Source organism: Neopsephotus bourkii, unplaced genomic scaffold (assembly GCF_033783945.1).
Source record: "Neopsephotus bourkii isolate Nb327-2 ecotype Australia unplaced genomic scaffold, CSIRO-AGI_Nbou_v1 NB_1792, whole genome shotgun sequence".
In the NCBI taxonomy this organism is placed as follows: domain Eukaryota; kingdom Metazoa; phylum Chordata; class Aves; order Psittaciformes; family Psittacidae; genus Neopsephotus; species Neopsephotus bourkii.
In genome coordinates, this window is record NW_026902266.1 from 13,268,341 (window position 1) to 13,290,168 (window position 21,828).

At 42.4% G+C, this 21,828-nt stretch overlaps 1 protein-coding gene across 10 annotated transcripts in view; it reads left to right on the top strand.

Moving 5' to 3' along the window:
* TEAD1 (TEA domain transcription factor 1) overlaps window positions 1-21,828 on the top strand; it is a 162,687-nt gene that overhangs the window by 42,997 nt on the left and 97,862 nt on the right. For all 10 annotated transcript variants that reach the window (XM_061380368.1, XM_061380376.1, XM_061380371.1 and 7 more), the window contains exon 2: window positions 12,815-13,068. In XM_061380368.1, the coding sequence (XP_061236352.1) occupies window positions 12,921-13,068 (148 nt within the window). In that variant the 5' untranslated portion in view covers window positions 12,815-12,920. The remainder of the gene's footprint in view (window positions 1-12,814; window positions 13,069-21,828) is intronic.

Below are 21,828 nucleotides of genomic sequence, written 5' to 3' on the forward strand. Positions count from 1 at the left end.
TTAGAGTCAGTGAGAATAAGGTCAGAGACCTAGGATTAAGTCCATCCCAGCAAAAGGCTGTGGTGCTGTGTTTTCACTCCTTCCTTTTTTTTTCTTTCAGTTCTGCATCCTATCAGCAGAAAACCACAGCCTTTCCCAGAATGAGCCTCCCAGTATTATCACTTCTCTGTTTCCAGGCTCCTCCAGGGCTGATAGGCAGGGCCTTTTTCCAGCCAAAACAATTGCTAATGGAGATGTGAGGAGCTTCATTAAACTTGGAGTGATTATTCATATGTATAAAATGGTTCTGTGTTGGCAGAATCAGAGCCCAGGGTGGTATCTCAAGTAGTAAAACCAAAGCAGAATAAAACTGTTTTCTCCAGATTTTGCCTGGTACAAAATCAGCACGAGGCATTCACAACTTTCTGTAGCAGCTGTAGAGGGATAGAGCTTATGGATGGTGTTTGGCAAAGTTTCTTAACTTGCAAAATGAATTTTAGTTAAAATTTAGCTCTTTCAGCAAACGTTTGAGAAACTATCTGTGTATGTGTTTGTACTTAGGCAAAGGAGTGTTTGTATAGCATCTGCAAAGCAGAGAACAAGTGGGCTTGAGGGATAAAAGGTGCTAGTGCTGGATTCCGGAGGTGGCTTTGGCCAACTGAATTTAGTAGTTGTTAGTCCAAAACTGGCCTTTATCCTGCTTCATAAAAGAAGGGTCCTTCTTCAGCTTGGAATAGGGAAAGGGTTAATCTGTGGCTATTTCTTGTTTAAACAAATGCACCTGAGTAAATGAAAGAACCTTTTACTTTACTAGGCCTTTTTCGTACCTTTTTAACAGAATACTTAAATTACTATATAAAATATTTTTTATATAGGTGAAAGTTTTATGTTACATATGAACCAGTCAGACATTGGACCACCCTTCAAATAGCCTTGGTTTTCCCTTTCCTGACCAAACTTACATAAAGTTGTACAAGCAGGTGGTTTTCTGTCCCTTTTCCCATCTCACTGAGAGCTGTTAGAGCAAACACTCATGTTTTTGCAGCTATTGTGGAAAAAAAACCTTCATCCTGAAAACAAGTTAATAAAAAAATAAAGAGTGTGTGGGGAGGGATGGAGTGTGGGGGAAATCTAGTGTTGGAGTAGAAAGCCAGTTAGTCATATGGCAGGAATAGAAAAAGAGAGCTATGAATGTGAAGGTTTGGATCTGATTTTACAAATGTCTCTCTGACATGGGAACTCCAATAAAACTGAGGAGGCTTAGGGAATGGGGGGGAACAAATGGTTTCGGAGCTAGATCCAGACATAATGACTTGCTGTCAGGACCATCATATGTGCGAGCAATGTGTCATATGTGGTCCCAGCAGGAAGCTAGTAACACACCAGAGATCAAGGGCGTACCAAATTCCAGTGTTTGTAATACTTGGTATTAATAATTCTAGTTTGGCTTTTGGGGAACAAAATAAGTAGTCGTGCTCAGTGATGCTGTGGGAAGGCAGTTACAACAAACTACAAAGAAAAGATCGTCTGTCTGCACATATGAAAACTGCACACTGACTGCATTTACATCATTCACATACTTTCAGGTAGATGGGTCTGAAACAGTGGCTAAACCACCACTGCATGCACAAGATGCTTAGTTACAGAGATATTCAGGGTGTTTGTGTCTGTATCCGGGTCTGGGTGCCAAGGTTTTGTGTACACAGGGGTAGGGAGAGATGAACACCACTGGAGCTGAAGGAGGGCCAGCATCTGTTTCCTTTGGGCTTTTATACTGTAATTCAGAATTTAGTGGAGTAATCGGGAAGGCACTAAGCCTCTGTGCAGACTGAGCCCCCCTCCCTTACCTTTCACTGGGTGACTGAACTTAAGGCATTCAAAGAGTAAACTGTTGTTGCATGTAAGCAAGAAGTGTATCTATTTTTGTGTCACTTTTTCCAGTTTCATATGTAAAAAAACCCCAATCTGTATGCTAGTTTTGTTTCTGTTTACATGTGTTGGCAACACAATAAATTATAGTGAACTGCCAAAGACAAGCTCCATAAACATGCCCCAAGCAAAGCAGTGGCTGCAGACCTTACCCTGAGGGTCTATACCATGGCCTCTACTTTTGGGTCTTGGGGCTGGGGAGTGTTTCTTGGAGAGATGCACTGTAGTAGTTTGGAGGCTGGTGTTTTCAGTGCCAAAGAATTGTCATCTGGCCAGTCCAAGCCACTTCACTTGCCCTAGAAGCAGAGCCACTTTGGTCACTGACCATTCTAAAAGCTGAATGGTTGGTGGATGGGTGAAATATCAATAATCCCTACTTCACAATATAGCAGCTCTTGCCATAGCACAGTCACAGCTGGAATGCAGCTGGGGTAAGCATGCCACAGCGTTATACTGGTAATAAATGTTGCCATTGCCATTCACAAGACATCCCTGTTGGGTGACAGTAGGTGCACGATCAGCTCCTGCTGTAGAGCACAGCAGCTGAGTTATTGCACAGTCACCTCCTGCAGTTGCAGGGAGAATGGCTTTTCCTTCTGAGAGGTGGTAAATGTTTTATCCTTTGCTTTGCTTCGTGTTAGTAATTAGCAAAAGCAAGTCAGACATGATGCTCGCTATTCTTCATTCCGCTGAGTGCCAAGTCATATTTGGAATAATCTTTGTTGGTTACCTCCACAATGCAGTATTTGAACTGGGTTAAATCCCAGGAACACCCTTATAATGGAAACCAGCTGGGCATAAATGAGTGCTAGCACCTAGGATGAATGTGACTGCTTCGGTATCGCATGAGGAAGGAATTGTTTGTCAAACAGCTGTGACCGTAATGAGAGAGGGATTCATAATGGGTATGTTAAGATTTACCTACCCAGTGGTAACTTGGTAATCAGTGCAGAGCAGGGACCATAAGTAATGTGTAGCCCCTTTCAAAGCACTGCACGCTGGATTGCTGGGCACTAGCTAGATGTTGTGGATGGTTTGAAGCTGTAGCTGCTTGCAGAAGGTGTCCTCATGAGCCAGCACAAAGCTGACACAGTCTGTGAGTGTGGTGTAGTCACAGTCAGAATACAGTTGTTTCCTCACTAGAAGATGAACATTTTATTAGTTGTATGAAATGAAAATTAATGCAAAAGAAAATTGGGTTGGAGTCACTGACTCAGCATCCTTAAAAATTATATACCATCAAAAGCAGCTTTTGGGGAAAAAAGAAAATAAATGAGGCCCTCAGAGTTGTATGAAATACACTTTTCAGTTGTACAAAGAGTATGCCCTTTGCAAAGGGAAGAATTATCATGTATTAACATCAGCCCACTCTTTGCTGAGTAATCTCTTTCTATAAGCAAAAAATGAGCAATTGAGGGAGAATGCATTGTTTCTTTCTAGAAATAGTTCTTCTAATCCTCTTTTCATATTTAGGCCTATATGCGGCCTACTCTTGCAGATCTAAGTCATTCTTTGTTCAATAAGTTTGTGAAAATACATATGTAAATCTTCAGATGAGCAGGGTACACAGTTCCTTATATTTGAAGGAACATATCACTTTACTGATGTTTAGTTACATATTCTTGGTATTTTACACACTAGCACGGCACTGTCTTCCTGCTACTTTTATGAATACCCTGAGTGTGGTAGTTGAGGGGAAATAACTAACACCTGAATTTAGTCACTGCATAATGCGCTCCAGAAAAAAACCCATGTGCTGCTTTCACACGTCTCTGTAGATGTAGATGAACTGACCATGCTGTTTCCTTCACAAATCCCCCAAACAAATCTGAAGTAGGTAGCTAGCAGTTAGTAGGTAGGTTGAATGCCAAGCAAGAAAAGATAACGAAAATCCTAGGAAAACAGAGCTAGTTTGTATGAATTATAGAAAGTACACGGAAGCATCATTACATGTAATTATCTGATTGCCAAAAAAGCAGAGCATCAGAATTTCTCCCTGAAGTGTTCCTGCAGTGAGAGAAAAACTTTTTATTTCATTTCAATGGCAGGAGTGAATTGCTGAATTAGTCTGTCTGAGTTTTAAAGGAATACTTTACCCTAGAAATGGGCTGCTTCTCTTTCCTGGTGCTTTTTCTTCTTAGAGGCAATAATTGCTGATAAGTAGCTCTTGTAACAAAAATACAATATAAAGTCATTTTAAGCTAATGATTTTGCCATTGGATGCTCTGTAAATGATTTACATTTTTCTTATTTGCACCGTGTTATATACTTACCTCCTAGAACTAAATTATATCTATAAAATGGCTCTGGAAGCTATCAGGAGAACTGGCTACCCTGGATTTGGAGAAGGCTGAGGTTCTCAATGACCTCTTTGCCTCAGTCTTCACTGGCAAATGCTCTGACTGCACCACCCAAGTCTTGGAAGGCAGACGCAGGCACTGTGAGAATGAAGACCTTGGGCCCACTGTAGGAGAGCAACTGGTTTGAGACCATCTTAAGAATGTGAACATGCACAAGTCCATGGGACCTGATGAAATCCATCCGTGGGTCCTGAAGGAGCTGGCGAATGAAGTTGCTAAGCCGCTGGCCATCATATTTGAAAAATCATGGCAGTCAGGTGACGTTCCCAACAACTGGAAAAAGGGAAATATAACCCCCATTTTCAAGAAGGGGAAAATGGATGACCCGGGGAACTACAGACCAGTCAGTCTCACCTCTGTGGCTGGCAAAATCATGGAGCAGATTCTCCTGGAAGGCATGCTAAGGCACATGAAAATCAACAAGGTGCTTGGTGACAGCCAGCATGGCTTCACTAAGGGGAAATCCTGCCTGACCAATTTGGTGGCCTTGTATGCTGGGGCTACGGAACTGATGGACAGGGGTAGAGCAGTTGATGGCATCTACCTGGACTTGTGTAAAGTGTTCAAAGCTGTCCCACACAACATCCTTGTCTCTAAATTGCAGAGACATCGAATTGATGGGTAGACCACTCTGTGGATAAAGAACTGTCTGGATGGCCGCACACAAAGAGTTGTGGTCAATGGCTCAATGTCCAGCTGGAGACCAGTAACGAGTGGTGTCCCTCAGGAACAGGTGTTGGGACTGCTCTTGTTCAACATCTTCATCACTGACATGGACAGTGGGATTGAGTGCGCCCTCAGCAAGTTTGCCGATGACACCAAGCTGTGTGGTTCGGTTGATATGCTGGAGGGAAGGAATGCCATCCAGAGGAACCTTGACACGCTTGTGAGGTGGGCTGATGCCAACCTCATGAAGTTTAACCATGCCAAGTGCAAGGTCCTACACCTGGGTCAGAGCAATCCCAGGCACAGCTACAGGTTGGGCAGAGAAGAAATTCAGAGCAGCCCTGCAGAGAAGGACGTGGGAGTGCTGGTCAATGAGAAAATGAACATGACCTGGCTTCAGTGTGTGCTCGCAGCCCAGAAAGCCAACCGTATCCTGGGCTGCATCAAAAGGAGTGTGACCAGCAGGTCAAAGAAGGTGATCCTGCCCCTCTACTCTGCTCTTGTGAGACCTCACTTGGAGTATTGTGTGCAGTTCTGGTGTCGTTAACATAAAAAGGACATGGAACTGTTGGAACAAGTCCAGAGGAGGGCCACGAGCATGATCAGGGGACTTGAGCACCTCCCGTATGAAGACAGGCTGAGAAAGTCGGGGCAGTTCAGCCTTGAGAAGGCTGCTTGGAGACCTGTCTTGGGTTCAGCAGTAGCAGTCATTTTTAACCCTTCTTAGTAGCTGGTGCAGTGCTGTGTTTCTGACTTTCAGCCGGGGAACAGCACTGATAACAGCGATGTTTTTAGTTGTTGCTCAGTAATGTTTACTCTGACCAAGGACTGTCTGAGCCTCATGCTCTGCCAGGGAGGAGGGGAAGCTGAGAGGAAGCAGAGACAGGACACCTGACCCAAACTATCCAAAGAGATATTCCATACCACAGCACGTCTTGGCCAGGATGTAACAGAGTTACCCAGAAGGATTAGTTTGACTGCGGGATGCGCTAGTTATTGGTTGGTGCTTGGTCAGGCAGGGTGGGGGGAGTTATCAGTTGGCAGGTGGTGAGGTGTTGTATTCGCTTCCCTTGTTATTTCCCTTATCATTATTATCATTGGTGGCAGCAGCAGTGGTTTGTGTTATACCTTAGTTACTGGACTGTTCTTATCTTAACCCATGGCAGTTACATTCTTTCGATCCTCCTCCCCATCCCTCGGGGGGGGGGGGTGGGGGGGTGGGGGTGAGGAACGGAAGGAAAGAAAGAGGGGGTGGGGAGAGTAGAAACTGTGTGGCTGACTGAGTTTAAACTACAACAAGACCTCATAGCAGCCTTCCAGTATCTGAAGGGGGCCTACAGGGATGCTGGGGAGGGACTCTTCATTAGGGAGTGATAGGACAAGGGGTAACAGGTTAAAACTTCAACAGGGGAAGTTTAGACTGGATATAAGGAGGGAGTTCTTTATTGTGAGGGTGGTGAGGCACTGGAATGGGTTGCCCATGGAAGCTGTGAATGCTCCATCCCTGGTGGTGTTCGAGGCCAGGTTGGCCAGAGCCTTGGGTGATATGGTTTAGTGTGAGGTGTCCCTGCCCATGGCAGGGGGATTGGAACTCGATGATCTTAAGGTCCTTTCTAACCCTAACTATTCTATGATTCTATGAATATATATATATATATATATATATAGTATTTTCTGGAAAGCACTGCCATTTTAATGCCTCAAAGAATCAGAAATATCCATATACCTACACATCACAGTAACAAAATCATAAAACAAAAAAAAAACTAACACCCCCCTCAAAAGAAAAAAAAAACAAAAACCACAACCAAAAAGAGAGTACTAATTTGTTCTTAAATAAAATAATAATTTTTTTTAATGTTTGAGCGTATTGCTTGACTTGCATGGACACTGAACAGAAACTTTTACTGGCAAAGTAGATGCATACAATCCTAGTAGAGGTCAAGCTTCTGACTAATTCCATATTTACATCAATCAATGCAGAAAGAGCTTGAGAAGTCTAGATGTGATATGTGGGGTTGGGCAGTTTGAAAGATATCTAGGAGGGGAATGGGGTGGCTGGGGCTGAGGCAGCTTCATCTCCCAAAACTCCCACGGAAAGTACCAGCAGGAGAAGGAGCCCTCTTCTCCCCAGCCTGCTGGCTTGCCTCTCCCTTCCCATCCTACCTGCGTTGACGAGCTACTTCACAGGTGGCTTTTGCTAGTGGTGTTCATGCAGCAGACTGCCCCACAGCGATGCAAGGAAACAATGCAGAGTGAAGGATGTAACTCCACAGGCTTTGGTGGTAGGAAGCCTGGTTTCCCCTGGATTTCTGCCCTGCAGCTGACAAAGCTGTCCGGTCACTAGGACATCTGTCAAGTCTCTTGGGTATCTGGGTTTCTCCATGCCTAGTCAAGGATGTGCTCTCACTGCAGGTCTACTGCCTTTTGGGGCTTTTTATATTCTGTCTTGATTGCTGAGTCTCAGGGTATCATCTAGGTCATTTCTCTACCTCAGTAGGGCTAAGCATAGCTCCATCATTCCTGAGAAATGTTGGTGTCATCTGTCCTTAACAACCTATCTTCCCCACCAGGTTCTTCAGTACCCCAGGCTGATTGCTTCTGGTGTGTGACTGTTGGTAGGGCCAGAATGGTCTTCCAAATGCCCAACCTATGGTTTTCTTGCTGCAGCTGAGGTTCTTTGCTTCTTGCCCTCTCCTTGGTAGAAACAGCCAAGAGCTGCTTCTCTGCTTTGCTGTTACCTTTTCCTTATTTGAAAGTGGTTATCTTCTCACATCAGTCTTCTCCAAATTTAAACAAACCTAATTCCTTTCCTAGTAGGTCATATTTTCTAGATCTGATAACTTTCTTCTTCTGGATTCTCTCCAGAGCCTTAGTGCTTCAGCTGTGGATTTGCACTGCTGAACAAAGCAGAAGGAAAATCCCGTGGTCCTGTAACTTTTCAAACCTTGAAAGAAAATTTGCCATCTGCAAATTTAGAATTAGTTGGGTTTGCCCATCTGCCCATTATCATCTTGATGTTCATAAAAAGCTGGTTGGATTCTTGGTCCCGTTTGTTTTTTATATAACTGAAGCTAAGATGAAGTTGTTCATGAACTAAAATAAAATGTTCTTAAAAGTTCAGCACATGAAATCTTCACATCAAGAACCAAGATTTTTCCAAAAGGCTTGCTTTAGAAATTTTGGGCTGTTTGTAAGAATTATTTGGAAGCCTTCTGCAGCCACTCATAGCCAGAAGGTCAGCGTGGATAGTAACACTGGTGCTTTATCACCTGCAAGGTCTTGCAGATGCCATTGCAGATTATCTCAAAAATACTGCACTTGTTCCCCTTCAAGAGGATGCAATTTAGAAGTCTGGGGATTTCTAAATCACTTTTTCTCAGACACGTCTCAGAATCAAGTCATGTTTTAGTCTTTCTTGTGTTCCTGCACCAGTACCTGCAGAGCTTTAATCCTTCTCCAGTGGTTATGTGATACCTCAGTGAAGGCACCATTCAGCAGCTGCACACTGAAATTCAAGAAAGTAAATTAACAAACAGAGAAAGCAGTTTAACTTTTTGCAAGGTGCTGTAAAATAAGATTCAGCTCTGATGAGCTTTGGAAGACAGAGTTTCCAAGTTAATTCATTGTGCAAGTATTGAAGGATATGAAGCATATCAAGGCCTTAAATCTGCACTTGTCCTACACTTCTATGAAGAGCTATTGATCTTGGTAGTTGGTCTGTGAGAGCAACTTTCTGGGCAAGTCCAGGTTTGCACTGCTCATAAAGTGAAGGCATAAGAGAATTTTTTATGCAAGCAAAGAAATCATTCGCTTGATAAGATGCTGCAGACTACCATTTGGTTTTATTTGCATTCATTGGTATGATCAGCTCTGACAACAGTTAGCCTTTTTTATGTGAGTTTTTAAAATAACTCCTAAAGTTACTCTGCCTGAGTGAACATAATGAAAATAAGTTGTATCTTGTACTTCATGAAGCTGTATTGAATGGATTGGCAATAAAACATACTTAGAAAATCCAGTATTGTCATAGAATCATAGAATCACCATTGCTAAATGTAACATTGCGTTATTTGAGGGGGGAACATACCTCTGTTGTACATAGAAAAATTGTCTTAACTACAGGAGAAAACCAGCTATACCTACAACTGGTTTAACTGGAGAGAGTAGAAAGCAGCTGGAAGAACGATGCATTCATGCTTGTAACTAAAAGAGCTTTATGCACAGGGAAAGAAGGTGTCTTCAAATATATGAGAGGGAGACCGGTGTTAAAAGGGAAACTGAAGAGAGTCCTAAACTGCAGCAGCATGCTTTAAGCAATCTTAGAAACTACAAAAAGGATAGCAAAAATCTGGGTTTTGTGCTGTGTTTGTTTTTGTTTTGTTTTGGTGGGGTATTTCTGGGTGGATAAAAGTGTTTTAATATTGTTAACAGAAAGTACAAGCACAAATTGGTTCTCTAAAAGTTAATGTGATAAAAAGCAAATACAGAACTCTTCAACTTGATCTGTTGATCTGAAGAGCTGTGTGCAAGCTCTGCTTTTGGGGAGGACGGGGGGGTGGGGTTAATTGTTTCCAGGAGATTAACTCTTCCTCCACTGAAAGTTGGTATTGTAAGATTTGGAGTTCACATCTGTCAGGAAGGCTTGCTTTGCAAAACTTTTTTATCAGTTTAAGTTGGACTGTAAGTTCACATTTTTCACCTGAGTTCCATAGCTCATTGGAAATGTGCAACAAAGCTCGTCTCTGGACAGCTTATATTAGTTTTAATAGTCACGTTGAACTCCAGCATAACAGGTCTGAAATTTGTCATCACAGTTGGGTCCGTAGAATTCAAATGGAGGAGGAGGTGGAATTGCCTTTTGATACATAGAGCTGAGCTGGAAGTGATTAACCGAGAGCTCATTATTGTCCTGAAATAAGAGAGAGTCATTTAGTTGTTGTAATACAAGGTTTTTTGGTCTTCTAGCTTGTTCTGCAGTGTCAGCATTCACCAAAATGGAAATCGCTAAAAGCAATCTTTAGTATGAGAGGTTTGGGTTTTTTTCCTAGCAGGTTGCTCCCTGCTCCTGTTGTACAGATATTCTGGAAGGAGCACTTGGTTGTCTTATATTTTAGAGGCTGGAATGGTAGCTACTAATGCCTCAAGATGGTATCCAAGTGGGTAAAAAGGAATGGGAAGGGAGATAGCACATTAGTGAAAATTCACCAGTAAACACAATGCAAGATGTAACATGAATATCAAGTAACATTAATTACTTTAGAGCCTTTCTGTTTTCCTTGTGTGCATTTTAATTATTATTTCAGCATAATGTAATAACAGGGGCTGGTTTATAAGATCATAATAAGACTCGAGGCTATGACTGTGGCAGATTTTGTAAGCAGAGAGTGGTTGGGCTGAACGAAAGATGCCCGTGGCTGTGCTGTGCACTGTGTGCCTTAGTGCCTGGGATCAGGGAGGGGAAGCATTTCCTCCCTGAGTCACCTTTGAAGAGCTGACCCAGTAAACAGTCCCACTCGGTGCTGTCTCTGGTGAAATGCTAAACTGTGGTTTCGATCATGTGAGGCCAATAAAATCTCCAGTAGCCACTGCACTGTGGCAGGAAAACTGAAACCCCCCTAATTATCCCAGTCAACATTCAATTGCCTCTCATTTACCTAAAATTCCCCCCTGTATGTGAAGGCTTAAGTGCACATGATTGTTTCAGTCAGTATTGCTGTGTTTATGTTTTGGCTAAATCTTGCATACAAGCTTCAAATCTTGACAGTGTTGAACCCAACCCTTCAGCCTTCTGAGAATTATGAAGGATGGTGTTTCACTGTTTTACAAAGGTTTACATTTCCCTTTTTGTGATGAGACTTTAAAAATGTTGTACATTTTGGATTTCCCAGAAAATAAATGGTGTATTTGGCCAGACTTCCCACCCACTTATCAATTGTGTGTGGTTCCCTGTGAATCTGCCTGCTCTCTCATTATCAGTTATTAAAAGGCATTCAAGACTCTGATTAGCCTTGAGATTACTGGTGGGTATGCACTAACATTTTCATAAATTGTGCTGAAATACTCAAACCAATGTGAAGTTAAGAAATGTCTCCGTAGAAACAGACGTCAGCAAGGAAAACAAAGGTCTGGGGGGTTTGTTTTGCAGGTACCAATTCCTCTGAGCTCCTGTGAGAGCCTGGAGAAGTGGAAATACCCCATACCTTTCCTATCAGGCTGGTAACGTTGGTTAGTGAGTCTGAGAGAGACTACTCCCTGTTTCCCCAGTTCCAGGCCTGTTTTCTTTTGCAAGGCATTGTAGCCTCTGAGGGACCGGACTATCAGGTTTTGGCTATCCCTAGTGATTGGTTGATTGGTTAGTTCTGGTGAGGGCTGCTGGAAATACTTCTTCTTTCAGGGACTTCTCTAGCTCAAAGGTGTTTCATCAGAGCTGCCACTGCCTGTGCTGTACAGCGCATCCCCTTTGTCCTCTGTGGGGTGAAAGCCATTCTGCCACTTCTCACCTGTTATTTTATGACATACTGAGACCCCACTGAGAGGCATATCAGTGTAACGATGGAGATGGGCAGAAGGGGAAGCGCCTTTAGTCTACTTTCATCTCCCCCAGCAGAATGAAAATGTTACAGGTTAGGGTTTTCTGAGTATTTAGCTAACTAACTGGATTTTTAAGTGTATGTGCAGCTCATGCATGCATGTTTGAACACTCCCGTCCGCTTAGATCAGTTAGAATCACCAAACTTCTTCATTTTTCAAAATAAAACTGCATTATGCCTAGACATGTTGAGCCAAATCTGTTCCTGGTGTTATTTCACTTGCTTCCCAAAGAATTACACGAGAGGTGAATTTGGTCTGGTATAGCAGCTTTTTTGCCTGGAGCAAGTCTTTATAGCAGAGTTGTATTTCTCTCAAAAATATAAAAGGAACACTGACAGATCTGCAGCTCTGATGGTGTGAGCAGGTGCAGCTATATTAAATTATTTCTTATTAAATTGATTCAGCAACTTGAAGCTTGTAATTTTTGTTCTGCTATGGTTCTGTGACAGAGACCTTTAAAAACAGGCAAAGTATTTATCTTTTCTTGTAATCCCTTTCCCTGGTATTAAAATCTTAAAGATTTCTGTTAGTATGTAGCCCAGATCATAGAATCATAGAATAGTTAGGGTTAGAAAGGACCTTAAGATCATCAAGTTCCAACCCCCTGCCATGGGCAGGGACACCTCACACTAAACCATACCACCCAAGGCCTCGTCCAACCTGGCTTTGAACACTGCCAGGGATGGAGCATTCATTTTCTGACTGTATTATTTATTTGGGTAAGATCTGAAATTTACAGCCTGTTCCAGCTAATCACATTGAGCTGTGTCATCGCTAGTGTAATTCCATTTGCTCCACTGACATCCGGATGAATGTGAACAAGTTTTTGCTTTTGTTTTTAGGTGTAAGTGGTTTTAGGCTCTGGTGGTCGTTGCAGCATAAACTGGTGTGCTTCCTTTCCAGCCACTGGAAGTATGCTGATTTATTTCCGCCTGAGGATCTGGCTCATTATTTTAAGGGTGCCAGTCTTCAGCCGGATGAAATGTGCCACATGCTGCAGTTTGTCCCAGTGTTAAGACCCATTTTGACTGTGAAAAACAACCTGATGCTCTGCACACAGCAAATGTGGTGAAGAGTTCCCCTTCAGCCAACTTACCTTTCTATCTCTGCTGATTTGAGGTAGAATGGTTATAAATTGTTTACTTTTCCTGGGTGCTTCCCATGCTTGTGTAATTGCTGTTGCTGCTCAGCTGCTGTTAAGTTAGCATCAGAAGCAGACAGAAATGCTTGCCTGAAGTTCCATGTCTTTAATGCCTTTTGGGGTTGTTTGTTTGTTTGTTTTGTAGGTTTATATCATTTAAGACTCCAGGCTTAGGCTTGGAGACCCCAGCCATCACCATTGAGCCCAGCAGCTGGAGCGGCAGCGAGAGTCCTGCCGAAGATATTGAAAGAATGAGTGATTCTGCAGATAAACCTATTGACAATGATGCAGAAGGTGTCTGGAGCCCTGACATTGAACAGAGCTTTCAGGAGGCTCTAGCTATCTATCCACCATGTGGGAGGAGGAAAATCATCTTATCAGATGAAGGCAAAATGTATGGTAAGTGGTACCCATTTAGCCGTTGGAAATAATTGTCCCAGTGAGAATTGCAAAGCCCAGATTGTTTTTTACACAAAATCCCTGGCTCTGATTTGGTATTTTTGGAGTAAATCTTGAAGGAAATTTGTGAAGTTGAGGGAGCGTAGCTGGGGTTGGTGCTTTGTTCAGGAATGTCCAAACCAGTCCTTTCACCACGGACACTAGGAAGCAATATTGGTGTAGAATCGGGTCTTTAATGAATGCTATGAAGTGGCTGAATGGGAGTGTTTAAAGGAAGATTTTAAGCATGTCACTCCTCAAGCATTAGAAAAAGTAAGCATTTTTCTGTATTTTTCAATAATGGTGAAGAAGGGGAAACAGGGAAACACAGTCTGCGTGGTCATGTGGCAGAACAGGCAATATTGAACAGCAAAGTGATGAAGTTCTTGTGTTCAGAAGTCTCCTGATGAGCGAGGCAAGTTAGGGGTGCTTTGTGCCTTTCTTGTTTTTTTCCTTCCTCTTCCCTCTGTGCAAACTGCTATAAATCAGATGACATGCTGACAGCATCCCGTAAATACAGGCTGCGCTGCGCGGAGGGATACTGACATCTGCACGCACCAGCTCTCCACCTTTCTCCTGAGCCCTCTCACTCCTTTTCCAAACTTTTCTGTGTGGGCAGCAGAGCCCTTGCTCTGGCTCCTCATTCCAGGGGCTCCGGTGGCCGTGCCCCTACCTGCCTGGGCAGTCCGACGCAGAGGGGGCCGGGGGTGTGCAGCTCCGAGCAGATGGTGCTGCAGCTGCCGCCAGCTGTGCCCCCGTGCCCCGCAGAGGTCATGGAAACGGGGACACTGCTGCTGCGGCTGCCCCGGCCCCCCTGGCCTCCTTGTGCAGCTGCCATGTGACCCTGGCCACGGCCACACCAACCGGCGTGTCTGCAACAAGAGAGTTGTGATGAAGCATCTCAGCTGCCCCTGGCAGAAAGTTTCTGGGCCCCGGCTTCCTGCCTGGTGTTTGCTTGTGTTTTTTCTCCTCTTTATTTCTCCCCACCCCTCCCCTCCTCTCCCTGCACAGTGGAATATGACTTCTCTTGTCCTCTCCTTCTCGCCTGTTTCCACCTGTTTTGATTGCATTCCAGTGTTACTATTTTCCTTTGGAAAGGGGAGCTGATTTGCTTAATTAGAAGGTTGTGCTCTTTCTAGGAGGACATAAGCATGTATATGCAAACAAGCTTATTGTGTATTTCTGCTCAAAAGCTCTACTTAGGCTGGAACAGCCTCATCAGCCAAAATAAGAGTGGCTGCATTTTTTAAAAATCAGGATCCCTACAACGACGGTAATCACCCCTGAAATCTGATTTTTAGTGTTTTGAACCATCCTTTGTGCCATTGCATAAATTAAATAAATTAACATTTATCCATTCATTTTGACAAACACTGATTTAATTTAATGGTTCTCTAATCCTGAATGTTAACATTTGTTAAATTATATATGTATAAATCTATTTATGCATATCTAATTGCCTATTAATACTGCTAGTTAGTAATACATAAGTATATATGCCCATCTAAATCAAATATTGCTTATTTGCGATCATAAAAAGAGGCATGTGTGTTTGATGCTTAAAACTTGACTCAGAGCATTGCCCTGTTTGGGAAGAAAAAGATGTGTTAAGAAGTGCAGGGTACTGTAAGAGCAGAATTTACATCCTGACTTTGCAGTGGATGAACTCATGTTTTCATTCTTCAAGCTGAGTAACTGCTTTGTAGTGTCTGAGGATTTATTGAAACCATGCTAGGTTTCTGAGGACTTTCTAATAGAGTCTTGTGGCCCTGAGAGCATAATTGTTCTCCAAGGATTTTGAAATCAAAACAGTGAAAGTGTTTTAGATTCTGTGTGGCATAATGAAAATAATTTAATGCCTTTTAGTGGCATACCAAGTTTATTTCACTTACAAGAGAGACATTGCAGTATCTCTAAGCTTTCATAGTGTTGGCGATATTGTAATATGTTAGTAATTCATGAACCATGTAAGACAAAAGGTCAAGAGAGCACCGTTTCATTTTCTGACTGAAATTACCTTTAGATACAGGCAGTAGAACAAATATGATCTTTACTGAGACAAATGTAATGATCACTCTGTGTGGATTAAGTTAAGCAATTGTAGTTTTTTCTCTTTGGAGGGAGACTTTGAAAAGAGCAGAGATTTTGCTTGAAGAAATATTTTAAGTCTCTGCCTTTGGTTTTATGAGAGCTTTGTGACATTCATGTAAGCAGAAGCCGGAGTTTCTTCACTTCTCTTTCTGGTGGCCTAAAGCTGTCCTTGAAAGTGTTGTTTCTCAGAGGGCTGTGTACAGGCTCCTAGTCAGTCAGCCTGGGGGACCTGGAGGACTGCTTGAGGAGGACCAGGGGGCTTGTAATCTTGGGGGCATGTAGGGTGGGTAGCTGAGGGGTGTCTGGCCATGGTGCCACCTGGGCAGCAGCAGTGTGCCCCCCCTGGCAGAGAGGCCCCAGTGGTACCGAGGGACATCTGTGACCTCCTTGGGCAGCCTGTATCGCTTCAGCTGTTCCTCTACAGCTGTGATCTTGGGGAAGGAGACTAGGGTAGGGAAGTGAAGGGGAGGGGAGGGCATTTTCCTCTCCTCTTGCTTTCCCAAAGAAGTAACTCACAGCACCAGAGGACTGGGAGAACAAAAGACTTTCAGTCCTACCCCACAGAAGGGGGTTGCAAGGGCCTTGTGACTGGGGAGAGGGAAGGGGATGTATGACTTTTTCAGCCCTGGAGCATCCTTCGGGAGTAAGGACAATGTCATGACCTGTGCAAGACCAGGAGGGTCATGGCTCCTTGAAGAAATCCTCAGAAAACAAAACAAAATCTTAATGCAACTCTTGTTTTTTATTTTATAGGCAGTGATTGGGTAAGAAGCAAAGATGCTTGTTTTGGTTCAGAGGGGCAAATTCCAGGAAATACAGTGTGGGATTTTTTGAGAAAAAGGGCACATGCTGTAAGGCCAAGGGATCAGTGATAAGCTTTCTTCAGGAAAGTACTCTCCATCACTCCTTTTCCCCCTTCCTCTGTGTGTGTGTGCTTGTGTGGTTCTGATGGTCTTACAGTTTTGGTTTTACTGCTAGTACAGTGTTAGCTTGTAGCAAAGAAAATAAGGTGAGGAGGGAAAAGATATGAAAGCTTGAAAGAGGATAGAGAAATACAGCTATAAATAGGTGCTCGCTCTTTGTGGAAGCTCACGCTCCTTTTTTTGTAGCACACAGAGGAAAGAACTCTTAGACATATTTTCATTTGTCCTGCAACGTATTTGCAAGAATTATTTTCATCTGTATTGCTTCAAAAGAAGTATTGATAAAATATAAATATTATCCCAAAGTACAAAGTGGGACACCCTATAATTTGCCTCCCCTCTGACATCATTCTGATGAATTTCTGTGTCCTGTTTTACCCAGCACATAGTAAAACTGTAGCCCATTAGAGGGCATTGGCTCTCCTGTATTTGCACTTTGTTCCATTGTTGGTCTTCTGCTGCTGACAGTTTAGTTACTTGTAAGCAATTCCTGTGAACTCACTTACTGGCAGGATATTTGCCTGTGCTTGTCTTTGCTCCTGGGAGAGTGTTTTGGAAAAGATTACAAGAACGAAAGCTGCTGTGAAATGCAGCCCTACTTTTATCCCTGGTGTAACGCTGAAGTCACCGAAGTTACCACGGGAATGGATTTGGCCTGTGTGCATGTTTGTGTTTGAATCTTTTTCTTTTTTTTTTTTTTTTTTTTTTAAATCAAAATTTAGCTACAGCAGGGCACAGCTTTAGTGCCAGCTCTGGAGAGAATGTCACAGTAATGGAAGTTGTTAGCTGGTGTAGTAACGCCTGTAGCCATGTTGCTATCAGTGTTACTAACTTAGCCTAAAGGTAGCAAAGGCAGCTTTTGCCTTTAAGGCAAGGCAAGAGTTTGATCTTCATTTTTGAGACCTGTAAACACCTCTTCCATTATGAATGAAATTAGTCACTGTGATTTACACTGGGGGTATTCATCACTGCAACAAACAACTTAAGAGTATATTAATGATTATGTGTAGAGGAAGTTTTGTAGAGTGTTTGGTTGTTTTACAGAGAAGAATGAGCACTAATTAACGTGAGAAGGTGCATAGCAGCCTTTCAAAACTGTTGTATATGTTTATTAGGTCATGCATAAAATCTCTTGGCCTGCATTGCCATGACAATAAAGGGAAAATGATACTTTCATTAAAATTTCTGCTCAGATGATAGAATTTTTGCCTGATGAGTAATAAGTCTTCCTTTCCAAAACACTTTGTATAAATTGAATGTGAAAATTGAGCTTTGAAGTAGTACATTTGCAAAGAAATCCTATTCTGTAGGCTTGTGTGATTCTGTAGCTAACTGCTATTGCTGGGTGTCTTTCTGAGTTTCTGTTAGGAAAGTGCAAGGTGACTAGTTTTATAAACAATGCAGCAACATGTTACAAATTATTTTTACTATTGCTTTTAATTTTAAAAGTTCCATGCAAGTTACTGCCTCTATAAAGACATCACTACCTTATAAAGTTTCCACAGTATAAAATATATTTGAATGCAAATACGATATTTGGAGTGATGAAATACCAGATGTGGAGTATCAGGTTGCATGTTTATTCCTCTGTTACTGCAATCATTGTGCAAAGATACGCTCTTGTATTCTTTTTCTTTTTTATTTTTGGTCTCACAGCAACATACACAAAATGCACTGGAGATAGGGCTCCTATTATGCAAGTTAGCATTTGGGTTTCTTAGACTGTAAATAAATCTGTCTAGAAACATTCTTGCAATCCTGTGATTGCTCACTGTATTACATCATCGCACAGCACATGCATGAAGGCAGGCTGCAAGCCTGTGCTGAGCAATCAGTTAAAAGTGAAGAAAATGAAGGCCCAAAGATGATATGGTGGCTGTTTGAAAAGTTAGTACTTAAATTTCTTGAATTATGAACAAACCTGCCTATAAAACATTTCTGCAATCTGGTGATGTTCTTGTTACATCAGCATGCTGTCCATGTAAGAAGGCAATCTGGCTTTGTGAGCTGAGCAATAGACACCGCTGTCATTAGGAATTAAGGGTATTGGGCTTCCTTTTTCTTTGAGGATTTCTGAAATGGGGGAAACAGGGTTTAATCTTTCTGTTTGTGCTTTCAAGGACAAACTATCAATGGTTTGGGTAAAGTGGCAGAATCTCTAGGAAATAGAGAATTTCCTTCCCTTCCCTCCACCAACCCCTGCCATAAGCTGCCATCCTCAAGAGAAAATCTACGTGAGACTGTAAGAGTTGAGCATGATAAGGGTATCAGCTCCTACCAGGGGAGCAGGCAAAAGAGAGCAGGCTGTGGAAAACACCACATCTGAATGAGTGAGTAATGTTGTCATACAAGGTCATACAAGGCACAGTGATCAAGTACTCCATTTGGCTGTGTTGGGTCAGGAAAATGATGCATTCCAAAGGAAATGAGAAGTTATATGAGAAGGTTTGGCTGAAAAATTATGCATTAAAGAGAGCAGGACATCCACAGCAAGTGCTTTTTAGCTCTCTGGCTTTTGTCCTCTCTACTCAGTATGTTCTCTTTGGTCATCCATATAAAGAAGAACTCGCAGACAGCTGTTAATACCTTGTTTGTGGGAAACAGTGTCAAGTAAACTGTATGGCTGCTGCCAAGTTTCCCAGTATTTAGTAGGTGTCCTTGTATGGAGTACTAGCAACATTAGGGCTACTAGCAGCTTCATTTCTTGTCTGGAACAAAGTGGAAGCTACAAGGGCAGGTTCAGATCAGGCATTTGCTGCTTAAAAGTAATTTAATGGCTAGTTCTATTCAAGTGGCTATACTTACCAGAGTAAGAGATGTTTTTCCTTTATGACATTGCTCCTTTAGTAAAACCCTTCTTTAGGAATGACGCATGTTAGCATGCGAGCACTGAAGTGATGCAACCTCGCTAGAACATCCAGGATACATTTCTGTGATTGTCTACTATGATTTATATTAGCTTATTTTTCCTCCAGCACTTATTTCACAAGATGAGCTTGTGATCCTGTAATTGCAGAAGGCATAGTTTTGCAGCCTTAAGAAACAGACTTTTTCCGCTAGGAGGTACTTGAAACAGCCTTGATCAAGTTGATGTAGTGTGTTACCTGGTTGCACAGTACTGAGAGATGAAGATAACTGAAAATACTGCGCGTCGATAACATGAAAGAAAATGTACTTGTTTATTTGATCTCATTCCTTGCAGAACTGGGATCCCTTCTACAAGCATATTAGGGTGAACATCTTTTAGTTCAGACAACCTGGGAACAAGTTGAGTTTGACAAGTAAGGCCTATGTGCTCTTGGGGGTTATGATGGGCTGTCAGGTTTGGATTCTTTTTCATGAGATCAGTATGAGACTATGGTAAAAGTGTCTCCTTTCTTAGCAGCTGAGTTATCTCACGCCATAGCAGCAGCCCATTGACCCACATCCCTGGTAAAGTGTTTATGTGTGGATGTGGAAGGTGAGCTATGTTAGGCACCCCTGTTCTGGGCATCCTTATGGAAGCAGAAGCCTTAGGAAAACATAGAGACTGTTGTTCTTATAAAGAGAGAGAGACTTGGACAGTGCAGAGAGCATCTTACATGACCAGTAACAGAAAAAAGTTGATCAAAAATTGACCCCTTAACTACCAGCTGCACTGGTAGCTAACCATCACCACATTCAGCACCCTCACTATGGCTTGCATCAACATCCAAGAGCTGCTGGAATCAGAGACTCCTAGCCGGCTGTTCAAGCCAGGGAGAGCTGGGGCAAGTGAGAGGAGTGGTGAAAGCCAGGCATCTGAACCATGCTGGAAGGGAAACTTCATCCTAATGTTGCCCCTCTCCCCTAGTGGATTTGCTCTAGTGTGGGTGTGATCACAAATAACACTAAGGGAACAAGGAGCAATGGCAGCCCCAAAAGCTTCTTACACCACCTTTGGTTTTCTGGAGGCATGCAGTCTCCTGAGAAACAGGCTTATATTCCACCCCACAACTCACAGAAGTGAGCCCAGGCTAACTGTTGGAGAATAAATGCTGTGGTGGTTGTGACATAAGTCTTGCACAATTCCCTGAGGGCCATGCTATTCAAGACTAATATGTATCTTAACTGTGTCTTACAGGGATTTCCTCACAGATGGATGCAGGATTTTTTTCTTTGTGATGCCCTTGAGAAGTTGTAGTCATACCATTGTATGAATATTTTCCTATCCTACAAACAATTTAATGTGGGACATTTGGTTTGTAACATCAGAGGGAAACACTTCAGAGTCTGGGCTTCCAGATGATTTTAGTCTGACTGTATAGGACACTAAGGGATTAAGAGTTTACAGACTTTCAGTAGGAATAGTGGTTTAGCTATTACAAAAAGGCTCTTCTGAAGCTTTTCTGGTTTTGTTCTAGGTCAATACAAAATTTTTTACATTGGATGATGAAAAGACATGTTTTTGTAAGCAAAGACGCTAAGAATTGGGGAAGGAGAAGAGATATTAATATAATGTCTCAATTCAATCCCTTTTAATGTGCTAATTCGGTCCCTTTTAAACACAGGGAGGTAGCGTGGCTTGTTAGATCTATTGTAAAAGGGACTACAATGCATCCCAATTTCACAAGGAAACTGAAAACCTGAGGAAGCATTGCATACCATGGGAGTTGCCAGGATGTCAGTCAAACACCATTACAATTTTACCTACAAAGGACTCAGACAAGCACTGTTAATAGAAACTGTGGTTTTCAGCCACTTGGATTCAGTATCAGTCTTAACCTTAGACTAGCAGGGATCCTATTGTCTTAGACACTGGGAAAAAGAAAATGTTAACCCAAATGGTTCCAAGTCCAGGTGCTCAGGGACAGCAGCCTTACTGTTGTTTATGGGTATCATTGACAACTGTAGATAGATAAGTAGTAAAATAATTTTCCATAGAGTGGTCTTTGAATCATATTAACAGGTGCCTTCATGTGATCTGGTAGCTTTAGCATTGAATGTTTTGAACAAGAATTGCATTTGAATTTGTTTAGTTATTCCTTGGATACACTGTCGGCAATAAACATTTTAGGACAATTACTGGTGAAATAAGTGTTTAGTAATATCTAAATACATACATGCATGCACATGCATGTACAAATGTGTGTGTTGTGAATACGATGTGTTCCCTTCTGGCCAATTAAAATGAGCTCAACGAGGAGGTCTACACACACCAAATTGGCTACCTCTTAGCTGGGACCTTCCTTTTTTGCTTTAGCAAGTGAATGCAATGTACTGTGAGAACCATCTGCAAAGAAATACTATTATTTGTATTTAAAGTAGTTATTAGAGATGCAAGCATATTTAGTTACATATTTAGACTGCATGGTGTATTTTTAGCTATAGAAGGTCTAATCACGAGAGGCTGTGAAAAGTGCTGAGAAGAATTGCAGTAAGGGATAGCATATGGAGGAGCCACCAGCAGAATTTTCCACTGCAAGGCACTGAAAAAAGACTGCTGGAACTATATAGCTAGAGGAGTGTCATTAACAGGTGGGACAGTTCAGAAAAACCTTTGGCTTGGCTTGGCCCGAATGTCCCAAAGGCTGTTCATCTCAGTTGCCGTTTGGTAGCAGTTGTCCCAAGTTAGAGCCTCCCACTGACCTCTGCAAGAGTGACAAGCACAGAGCTGGTGGGGATGGCATGGACTCTGGCGTAACAGATCAGCAAAGTGCAAAATAACAGGAAAGATGCATTAAAACTG